Source organism: Amblyraja radiata, chromosome 45 (genome assembly GCF_010909765.2).
Source record: "Amblyraja radiata isolate CabotCenter1 chromosome 45, sAmbRad1.1.pri, whole genome shotgun sequence".
NCBI lineage: Eukaryota > Metazoa > Chordata > Chondrichthyes > Rajiformes > Rajidae > Amblyraja > Amblyraja radiata.
In genome coordinates this window covers 1,269,828-1,281,498 of record NC_046000.1, presented here as the reverse complement: position 1 = coordinate 1,281,498, position 11,671 = coordinate 1,269,828, and the positions used below count along the sequence as shown (strand labels likewise).

The 11,671-nt window shown below is 45.7% G+C and overlaps 1 protein-coding gene across 1 annotated transcript; it reads right to left on the bottom strand.

Moving 5' to 3' along the window:
- Nucleotides 1-2,063: 2,063 nt before the first annotated feature.
- On the bottom strand, nucleotides 2,064-2,719 carry LOC116968521 (histone H3). The gene has a single exon (XM_033015288.1). It carries the CDS (start codon nucleotides 2,524-2,526, stop codon nucleotides 2,116-2,118), a length of 411 nt encoding a protein of 136 aa, XP_032871179.1. The 5' UTR covers nucleotides 2,527-2,719; the 3' UTR covers nucleotides 2,064-2,115.
- Nucleotides 2,720-11,671: the final 8,952 nt, after the last annotated feature.

Below are 11,671 nucleotides of genomic sequence, written 5' to 3'. Positions count from 1 at the left end.
TTGAGCTGAAGATGTTGTGTACATGGTCTTTAGTAAGGCATTCGAAAAAGGTGGTAGGCTTCTCTGGAAGGTTAGATCTATAGGGATCCAAGGAGAGATAGCTGAACGGATAGCACATTGGCTCCATGGAAGGAAGCAGAGGGTGATTGCGGAAGGTTGCTTCTCAGAATGGAGGCCTGTGACTAGTGGTGTGCCACAGGGATCGGTGCTGGGCTCGTTACTGTTTGTCATCTACATCAATGATTTGGATGAGAACATACAGGGCAAGATTAGCAAGTTTGCTGATGATCGATTGGCCAGGTGGGCAGAGGAATGGTTGATGGAATTTAATACAGAGAAGTGTGAGGTGTTGCATTTTGGGAGTCGAACAAAGGCAGGACCTACACAGTAAATGGTAGGCCTCTGGGTAGTGTTGTAGACCAGAGGGATCTCGGAGTACAAGTGCATGGTTCCTTGAAGGTCGAGTTGCAGGTAGATAAGGTGGTCAAAAAGGCTTTTGGCACTTTGGCCTTCATCAGTCAGAGTATTGAGTACTTGGAGTTGTAACATAGTTTGCTGTAGATTAAATGTTAACTCTCTGCGGATTGATAGTCTGGAACTGTCGGCCTTTCTGAAATTCCCCAGTTCCCCCACTCGGGCCCCATTAAACCCGTTGGGAGAGAACATGATACTGGCTGAAGAAATGTCTCCACCTGAAACGTCACCCGTTTCTTCGATCCAGAGATGCTGCCTGTCCCGTTGAGTTACTCCATCATTTTGTGTCTATCTTCGGTGTAAACCAGCATATGTTGTGCCATCCTACATTAACTCCGTAAAATGTGTAAATTGTCCGTAGTGAGTGTAGGCTTGTGTTAGTGTACGGGGATCACTGGTCAGCGGGGAATCGCCAGGCCGAATATTTATTACATGTCATTTGAACCTCAGTGAGGCTCAAACGAAAGTCCGTTTCCACAGCCATACAAACAAAGACAATTTCCTACAGACATACACACAATTCAATTTACAGAAACATCCATCACAGTGAACCTCCTCCTCACTGTGATGGAAGGCAAAGTCTTTTCTCTCCCCTGTTCTCCATTTTTCCATCGATGTCGAAGCCCCAGGCGGGCGATGATAAGTCCCACGGCCATTTTAGGTCGTGCCGGGCTATGTACGGCCGCGCTCCCGGTCTAAATGTCACAAAGTTGGAGCCCCCGGCGGGCGCTGGAATATCCCGCGGCCATCAAGCCGCGCCGGACGATGTACGGCCCCGCTCCGGGTCGTTCCAACCCCGCGACACGGGCTGGAGAAGTTGCGTTATGGGAGCTCCGGAAAGCGGTCTCCACCCGGACCCGCGAGCTCCCGATATCCCGACAGTCCACAGAAGCTGCATTGCTGGAGCCTCCGAGATCCAGAGTCGGGCCGCAGCAGCGAGTCACCACCGCTCCCCAAGCACCGAGGCCGGCCAGTAAGTCTGGTAAGTCCGCTGCTCCGCAGGCTCCGTGACTGGAGCCCCCGGGTCGTTCCGGCTGGAGGCCGCTCCACGCTGCTAGGCCCCAACTACAACGGAGACCTGACAGGGAAAAGGTCGGGTCTCCCGTGCAGGGAAGAGATTTTTTTTAAGTCCCCCCCCCCCCGCATATACACAGTTAAAAACACTATTAAAAACACGAACAACTACATTTAACTAGACAAACAAAACAAATAAAGACATAAGACAGTAGGGGTCGCTGCAACAGGTGAGTCGCGCCGCCCGCCGATCATTATGGAGATGGTGTAACTCAGTGTCTGTGGAAGGACTGATCAGCGACTGAGGGGCGCGCGTGGAAAGTGCGTAATAAAGGCGTTTGTTGTCCTTGAACCCGGAGCGCGTGAGAAAAGGGGGCGCAGAGCGAACAGGGGCTGGTCGTGTACACACCATTATGAGCCGTGTTGGCATTTACATCGAAACCAGTTACACTTGAATGACTGAAGTCAGACTCCACTCAGCAGCAGTCTCTGCGGCATCAATTCAGATAAAAGCCCGCAGAAAGAAGAGAACATTGATGTAAAAGGACATTAGAAAGCCACAGCTCTTTCTTCTGCCGGATTAGTGGCTCTTAAAAGAGCCGTTTGTTGTTGGTGGAGAGGTGGAGTTTAGGCGCGCTCCCCGCGGATGCGGCGGGCCAGCTGGATGTCTTTGGGCATGATGGTGACTCGTTTGGCGTGGATTGCGCACAGGTTGGTGTCCTCAAAGAGCCCCACCAGGTAAGCCTCGCTGGCCTCCTGCAGGGCCATGACGGCCGAGCTCTGGAAGCGCAGGTCTGTCTTGAAGTCCTGAGCGATCTCCCGCACCAGGCGCTGGAAGGGCAGTTTGCGGATGAGCAACTCGGTGGATTTCTGGTAGCGCCGGATCTCCCTCAGAGCCACGGTGCCGGGCCTGTAGCGATGAGGCTTCTTCACTCCGCCCGTGGCTGGAGCGCTCTTCCGCGCCGCTTTGGTCGCCAGCTGTTTGCGAGGAGCTTTCCCTCCGGTCGATTTTCGCGCTGTCTGCTTGGTCCGGGCCATTCTCCTTCAACAGTGGGAGCACAGTGTGAAATACAGGGACTGAATGACGGAGCCGGCTCTGGGACCCGCTTTTAAAGCGTTGGTGAAGGGCCGGCCCACAGCTTCTGAATGGATGGAGCAGAGATGTCACTCACGGTGTCCCATCCCTGCGAGTGGCTGCAGGTTTGTCAGCACCAGGCGGCTGTTTCAGAAGGTCTGAGGGGGGCCGGCCGGGTGGGGTGGGGGAAGCTCGGCCAACCAGAGAGCACGGACTGCAATATCATTGGTTGTGGGTTGAATTTCAACTTGAATTCAGTTTCTGTCAACTTAATATCAAATCCACATTAACTTCTCGCTTAAATCATGACTGAATATGCGGCGCGGATTTACAGACCGGATCCCGGTGCAGACGGAATTCAGCTCTGCTCGTGCCTGGAAATAAGCGACTGTTACCCAGGGAACGGTTTGGAGTCGACCCTCCTGTTGCTGCATTAATCATGAGGTATATCGGTAAAAGGGAAACTGACATCGCCTTGTCTTGTTTATCTTTTACTGTCGGCTTTGCATTCTAATGACCGCGGTGATCAAGCTAAAATCTGTTATGTTCAGTGGTGGAATAACTAGTTTAATAAAACACATTTCTATCTGCATCTACTCTAATTCCCTAGTCTCTGCTCTTTCTGTGAGGTTGTGGGTGGTCTTAAAAGAGCCTTTGTTTTGTGTTGGAATAAAGGGGGTAGTTAATTAGCCGCCGAACCGTAGAGAGTGCGGCCCTGTCGTTTCAGAGCGTACACCACATCCATGGCAGTGACCGTCTTGCGCTTGGCGTGCTCGGTGTAGGTGACCGCGTCCCTGATCACATTCTCCAGGAAAACCTTCAGCACCCCGCGGGTCTCCTCGTAGATCAAACCCGAGATCCGCTTGACCCCACCACGCCGAGCCAGGCGGCGGATAGCTGGCTTGGTGATGCCCTGGATGTTATCGCGAAGCACTTTGCGGTGCCGCTTTGCTCCGCCTTTGCCTAATCCTTTGCCTCCTTTCCCTCGACCAGACATGATGCTGTTTCACTCGAGTCGCTGCTCAGTGATAATCCAACTGGTGCTGTCTCTTTTTATACGCAGTTTATAGACAGACAGCTTCCTCTCATATTCCAGCTCCACGCCCCAGATTCCTGAAAACATTTTTCAAACGGTTTGCCCACAAACGAACCGAAATTTAGCGCTCCGGCCAAACTTTCAGACAGGCATTCCGTGGTAAAAGTCAGTCAGTGATATTACCGCTGTCAAATTAATTTGTCTCCTTCCGGTTCATCCTCGGTGCCCGTTCCCTCTGCCGATATCGCCCACCCCACTGCGTTCAGCAGCTTTTAACACGGATGATTTGGCAATATTACTGAGTTGATGCATGGGCTCTGAGGCGGGGATTTTGTCAGTGTTATTGTCTCACTGACAAGGAAACGGCTTTGAACTCAGCTTGAAGCCAAACGTATGCCCAGTCCGAGTGAGGTTTAGCCGGGACATACCATTTAGTTGTATTCCATATACTGGATACCGGGGGGAAGGGTGGGGGGTGCAGCGAATGTCAGCGAGTTACAAGGAACCCCCGGTAATTTAAACGAGTCCCCACTGGCACTGAGCTTGTCTTGGGACAGGGATCGCTTGAGTCTGGATCAGCTCTTTCCTGAGAGATGTAGGTGGCTCTGAGAAGAGCCGTTGGGTTCAGGTCTTTACAATGTGCGCTTTATAATTCACTTTTTGGTCACTGCCTTCTTGGGTTTCGCCGATTTGGTCTTCGCCTGGCCTTTTACCGGCTTCTTGGCCGCCTTCGCCTTTTTGACTACGGCCTTTTTTTGTTTTTTCGGCGGCGCCTTCTTGGGCGATAAATTCTTCGCCGCCATTTGTTTAAGCGCTGGTTTCTTGGCCACAACTTTCTTGGAGGGAGATTTCTTCATCGATGATCTTCTGATGGTTGATTTTTTTGCCAGTAATTTCTTGGTCGGGGTTTTCCTGGACGTTGATTTCTTGTTCTTGGAGGTTTTGGCTGCTGGAACCGCTTTCTTTGCCGACTTCACGGCGCCTTCACCCTGACCGGTCTTGAAAGAACCAGAGGCGCCCACGCCCTTGATCTGAACCAGGGAACCGTTTATTAATTTCCTCTTGATGCCCGTCTTGATCAGGTGGCGGCACTTCTCCACATCCACACCCTTGGCGGCCAGTCCCTTCTTTATCGCATAGAAAGACATCCCTCGGCGATCGTGGCAATCCGCCACAATGTTGTCGATCTGGTCACTCAGCTTCGGACCGGCTGCCTTCTTCCGGGCGGGCGCCTTCTTCTTCTTGGGAGCCTTGGTTTGGGCGGCGGGGACGGCTTGAGGAGCCGCTTCGGCGGCTGCGGTCTCGGTCATGTCGGTGAATCTACACAAACTCTCTCTGACACTCAGGACTGAGTGAGAAATGAAGCGAGAGGCGGCGGCACAGCGCAACTTAAAGGCAGCGAGCGGACGGGGCGGAGACATCCTGCTCTCAGATCACGGCCCCTTCGCCTCGCTGTGTTTCTCTGTCCTCAAAAACTCTCCGATTCCAATTAAAATCAGATATTTCGGAGACCTAAACTGACCTCGGTACATCTCTGAGACCGGAATGTTTATTGTCCAGTAGTTTTGATACGAATTAAAGGCAGCGCTTTCCATTTCGCCCGGTTTCACTGCTGCACTGAGGGCGTTCTCTGCCCCGATCGCTGACATGCTCGCTGCTTATCGTCAGAAATATCGAAACCAACGTAAACTATCCGGTTAATTCCAACTTCAGGACTGAGCTGGGAAGTGGGGCGATCGCGTGCCACTGATAGCTTCACATTTTTCACCAGAGGGGCTGGGAAATCCGGCAAAGTGTTCGGACCCACAAACACATTGACATCAGCCTGAGCCGCCCGCCCCTTCAACACACTCTCTGACACAATGTTCACGTCTGCACATTCACAGCTCAGACAGGTGGCCCGTTGCACAGTTCCCAGGGTGGAATTACCTCGACGATCGACCCGTGCTGTGGATTCTCGGGGGTTACGTGTAGTTTCCCAGCTCAGTAACTGTTAAACTCGCTGACTCCGCCGCTCCTCAGAGTCTCTGATCCCTGGAATTGGATTCGTCTCTTTCATACATGAGCGACCATGTATTTTAAACAGTCCAACACCCGACACAGACTCCAGTTGCGGTATCAACTCACTGTATGTCTGAAATATAATGTATTTACTTGTTGTTTATTAAAACTGATATAATTATGGTCACTGTCTCCCCACTGACACTTCAGTCACTTGGTCTGCCTGATTTACCAATAGGAGGCCCAGTGTCGCCTCCTCTCTGTCAGGCCCTTCCACATATTACTTGAGAAATCGTTCCTGGACGCATTTAACAAATTCCACCCCATCCACATAGCCTCGAATCTATAGCAGACCCAGTCAGTGTAATGGAAGTTGAAATCACCTACCTGTTATGCATACAGCCTTCTGCAACCCCACTCCCTTACATAGAAACATAGAAAATAGGTGCAGGAGTAGGCCATTCGGCCCTTCGAGCCTGCACCGTCATTCAATATGATCATGGCTGATCATCCAACTCAGTATCCTGTACCTGCCTTCTCTCCATACCCCCTGATTCCTTTAGCCACAAGGGCCACATCTAACTCCCTCTTAAATATAGCCAACGAATTGGCCTCAATTACCTTCTGTGGCAGAGAATTCCAGAGATTCACCACTCTGTGTGAAAAATGTTTTCCTCATCTCGGACCTAAAAGATTTCCCCCTTATCCTTAAACTGTGACCCCTTGTTCTGGACTTCCCCAACATCGAGAACAATCTTCCTGCATCTTGCCTGTCCAACCCCTTAAGAATTTTGTAAGTTTCTATAAGATCCCCCCTCAATCTTCTAAATTCTAGCGAGTACAAACCGAGTCTATCCAATCTTTCTTCATATGAAATTCCTGACATCCCAGGAATCAGTCTGGTGAACCTTCTCTGTACTCCCTCTATGGCAAGAATGTCTTTCCTCAGATTAGGAGACCAAAACGGTACGCAATACTCCAGGTGTGGTCTCACCAAGACCCTGTACAACTGCAGTAGAACCTCCCTGCTCCTATACTCAAATCCTTTTTCTATGAATGCTAACTTACCATTCGCCTTCTTCACTGCCTGCTGCACCTGCATGCCTACTTTTAATGACTGGTGTACCATGACACCCAGGTCTCGTTGCATCTCCCCCTTTCTTAATCGGCCACCATTCAGATAATAACCTGAATACATCAGGTAACCTGTTAAGTTCACTAATTCTGTCTGCGTCAGCATGCGAGTTATTACAAATCATGCAACATGACCCTAAGATCTGTGTGAACCTCAGGCCTTTGTCATCTCTTGGTTTTTTGAGTTGATTTATTATTGTCAAATGTAGCAATGTACAGTGACAACGTTTATTTTGCATGTAATTTTTTTTTTTTTTTTTTTTTTTTTAAATATTTTATTTTATTAGAAGTAAGTACAGTCATATGGCACCAAAGTGCCTAATATATATTTTCATAATACATTTTATGTACAACTTCTTTTTTTTTTTTTTTGTTACACTGAAAAAAGATTAGAATAAGAAAAAGAAGTTAGATAGTAAAGGATAGAAAGATGTGAAATATATAGTGTGTGAAAAAAGAAAACGAGTAAATGAAGAAAGTTGAGAGAGAGAATAGAGAGAAGAAAAGAAAAAAAGAGGAGATCATTATTTATAGTCTTGACCAACCCTCGTCCAGTCCTGAAACAGTTATTTTTTACAATTGTGTTGCACCATATGATTCCAAAAAAACGACGAATGGAGACCAACTCGTTATGAATTGGTCTGATTTATCCATTAGGAGGAATCGCATTTCCTCAAGATGAGCGGTGTCCAACATACTTGCAATCCACATTTTAAGCGTTGGTATTGATGTACCCTTCCAAAATTTAAGAATTAATTTTTTTGCTATTATTAAACCATAGTTAAGGAATAGATTTTGAGATGTGTTCAATTTATTCCCATCTTCCATTACGCCAAATATAATCATTTCAGTATTAGGTTCCATTCTTGTCTTGAATAATTTTGTAAATATTTCAAAAATATCATTCCAAAATCTATAAAGTTTTATGCAGGAGACTAAGGAGTGTGTTATAGTTGCCTTTTGGGCTAGACATTTATCACAAGTGGCGGATATATTTGGATAAAATTTGTTCAATCTTGTTTTTGAGTAATATAATCTATGTACAATTTTAAATTGAATTAAATTATGTCTTACATTAATTGAACATTTGTGAATATATATCAGGTATTTTTCCCATTTAACCTTCGTAATTTTTATCATTAGTTCCCGTTCCCACTCTTCTCTAAGCACCTCTGTCGATGGTAGGTCTATATTTAGAATACTATTATATAAATATGATATTAATTTTTGTGAGTCAGCTTCAATATTCATTGCCTCTTCCAATAAGTCAGGAGTTACTTTTTGATATCCTTGTATATATTTTTTCACGAAATCGCAAATCTGAAGATATTTAAAATATTGGTTGTTTTTCAATTTAAATTTTAATTGTAATTGTTGGAATGATAGTAAGTTTCCCATTTCATACATATCCCCGATCCTTCTAATTCCGAGACTTTCCCATTGGTTATATGTCTTATCAATAAGAGATGGTTTAAATAAAGGGTTATTCGCTATTGGCATTAACAGTGATAGATTTCTTAATTTTAAAGATAATTTTATTTGTTTCCAAATTCTTATTGTACCATATATAATTGGGTTCTTCTTATATATTGTGTTACTCAGTTTTTTTGGGGAGAAGAGGATCGTTCCTATATTACTAGGATGGCAATCCTCCTTCTCCATTTTTATCCATTCTGTCTGTTGGGTAGAACTATCCAACCAATAAATCATATTCTTAATATGCACTGCCCAGTAATAATACATAAAATTCGGAAGTGAAAGTCCCCCGACCTCTTTTGGTTTACATAAGTGTTTTTTTGTGATTCTATGTGATCTATAGTCCCAAATATAATTAGTAATATTAGAGTCTATTTTTAAAAAAAATATCTTGGTATATATACCGGTATAGATTGAAATAGGTATAGTAATTGTGGTAGGAAGATCATTTTTATTGCATTTATTCTACCTAATAATGATAAGGGAAGTGTTTTCCAAAATTTAATCAACGTATTAAGTTTATTTAATAAAGGCATGAAATTAGCATTGAATAATGCTTTATATTTTCTAGTAATCTGAATACCCAAATATTTAAATTTTTCTGTTGCGATTTTAAAGGGGAACTTCAGTAAGTGTGTAGGTTCTTGAGGTTTTAATGTCATGATTTCACTTTTATTCCAGTTTATTCTATATCCAGAAAAAGACCCAAATTCCTCTATTAAGTTTAATAAATTTGGTATGCTCGTTTGTGACTTTGTAATATATAAAAGTATATCGTCTGCATATAATGAGATTTTATTCTTTGAGTCTCTGGTATTATAGCCCTGAATATTCGGATGAATTCTTATACTTTCAGCCAGGGGTTCTATCATAAGGGCAAATAGCAGGGGTGATAGTGCACATCCCTGCCTATTACCCCTTGATAGTTGAAATTTTTGAGATAACATGTTATTAGTTAAAATTCTTGCCATCGGTTTATCATATAATAATTTTACCCATCTTATAAAATTCTCTCCCATATTAAATTTTTGTAGTACTTTATATAAGTATTGCCACTCTACCTGATCAAATGCTTTCCCACCACTAACATTAGGCTCACTGGTCTGTAGTTCCCTGCCTTTACTGAACTGTCTTTCTTAAGTAAAGGGACCACATTAGTCTTCCGGTATCTCAGCCATGCCTAACAGTAATACAAATATCTCTGCAGAGCATCTGCATTTTCTTCCCTGGTTTCACACAATGTCCAAAGATAGCCTTGATCAGGCCCCTGGGATTTACTCTTCGTTTTGCACTATAAGACCACCAGTACCTCTTTCCAGATTGAACGTAGAACAGTACGGGTCCTTCAGCCCACAATGTGTGCCAAACATGATGCCTGATTTCATCTGTCTATGCATGATTCATACTTCTCTATTCCCTGCACATCCATGTGCCTATCTAAAAGCCTCTTATACACCACTATTGTATCTGCCACCATCAACGAAGGCAATGCGAACAAGACCCCCACTATTCTTAGTAAAAAATCTGTCCCACATAGTCCTTTATGCTTTCTCCCTCTCATCTTACAGCTATGCCCGCTGGTACAGGACATTTGCAACCTGCAAAAATGTTTTGACTGTCTACCTTATCTATGCCTCTCAACGTTGATATGTTTCCAGACATCGCAGTTCTCTTCACTGAATCTTCACTGAATCCCTCAGTTCATGTAACATTCTCCATGGCTCCAAATATAGACATCCACATTGATCCTTCAGCGACCCTAATCTCTCCTGAGTTACCTTTAGCTCTTAATATACACAAATCCACCCCTTTTATAACCTTCTCTGCCAAAGATATCTAGTGTCCTCTTTTTGGTCTTTTGCTTTTCCACTTAAGTTACTAGATATGCTTCATCTCAGCTGTCTACACATGATATACACCTATTTTTTCCTTCCTCTATTTCCTAAAAGGATTGATCAATTCAGTTTGTTGACAAATACTTTATTTAACTTTTACAGGTGTACAGTTGCATCACGGTCTGGTTTGGCAACTCAAATGCCCTTGAACAAAGAAAACTACAGGGGAGACACTACCAGGTCACTCACAGGTATAACCTCTCCAACATCTGAGCGATCTGTAGAAGGCAATGCTTTAAAAGGCAGCTAATATTGCTAAAACCCCACTACACCCTGGCTGTGAACACATTTTGCTCCTACCAACAGAATGAAAGTTGACAAATCTGAAAAACATGCTCACCAGTTTCAAGAACAGCTTCTTTCCAGTAATCTGTATTTTGTTTTATCACCGTTGGTAATCAGCCCAATCACTGTTGTGTCGTCTGCAAACTTCACGATGGTGTTGGTGTCTAATGTAGGAACACAGTCGTGAGTGAAGAGGGAGTAGAGCATGGGGCTTAGTACACAGCCCTGTGGTGGGCCGGTGCTCAGGGTGATAGTGGAGGACAGGTGCGGGCCCAGTCTCACTGCCTGCTGTCGCTCCGTCAGAAAGTTCAGGATCCAATCGCATATCGGCGAGCTGAGGCCTAGCTGGTGGAGTTTGGTGGTGAGCTTGGTGGGGATGACCGTATTGAATGCAGAGCTATAGTCAATGAAGAGCATCCTCACGTAAGTGCCCTGCCTAGCCAAGTGAGTCAGGACAGTGTGAAGAGCCAGAGAGATGGCATCCTCTGTCGATCTATTTGCCCTGTATGCAAATTGATGAGAGTCCAGTGAGGCAGGGATGCTGGATTTGATGTGGGAGAGGACCAGCCTTGTGAAGCACTTCATTGGGATTGGAGTTAGGGCAACCGGGCGGTAGTCGTTCAGGTTGGTGACTTTGGACTTTTTCAGCACCGGCACTATGGTGGCTGTTTTCAGGCACTTGGGGACCGTTGCCAGAGATAGAGATAGATTAAAGATTCTCGTGAATACCTCCGCCAGTTGTACAGCACAGTCCTTTAGTACCCTTCCCTGGACTCCATCCGGGCCTGCAGCCTTGCGTGGATTGATCCTACGCAGAGCGCACTGTACCTCCTGAGTGCTCAGTGTTAAGGCCTGTCCCTCCGCCATGGCCGGGGTTATTCCACTCCTGGTGGTGTTGCCAGTTTTGATGCGGGCAAAGAAGGTGTTAAGTTCGTTGGCCAATCTGATATCACCGTGGAGGCAGGCGGGGCTGCTCTTGTAGTCAATGATGTCCCTGACACCCTGCCACATGCTTCTGGTGTCCGCGGTATTGAAGTGGTCTTCCACCCTTTGTCTGTGGATGTCTTTGGCCTTTTTTATGCCTTTGTTCAGGTTTGACCTGGCAGCACTTTAGGCAGAAGTGTCCCTGGATTTAAAGGCATTGTTGCGTGCCCTTAGCAGATTCTGAACCTCCTTGTTCATCCAGGGTTTCCGGTTTGGGAACATCTTTATTTGCTTGTCCACTGTGACAGTCTCCACACAGCAGTTGATGTAGGAGAGCACAGTGGATGTGGACTCCTC

Bases quoted from the DNA above. Each gene is read 5' to 3' on its own strand.
- LOC116968521 (XM_033015288.1), bottom strand. From the start codon at position 2,526: ATGGCCCGGACCAAGCAGACAGCGCGAAAATCGACCGGAGGGAAAGCT.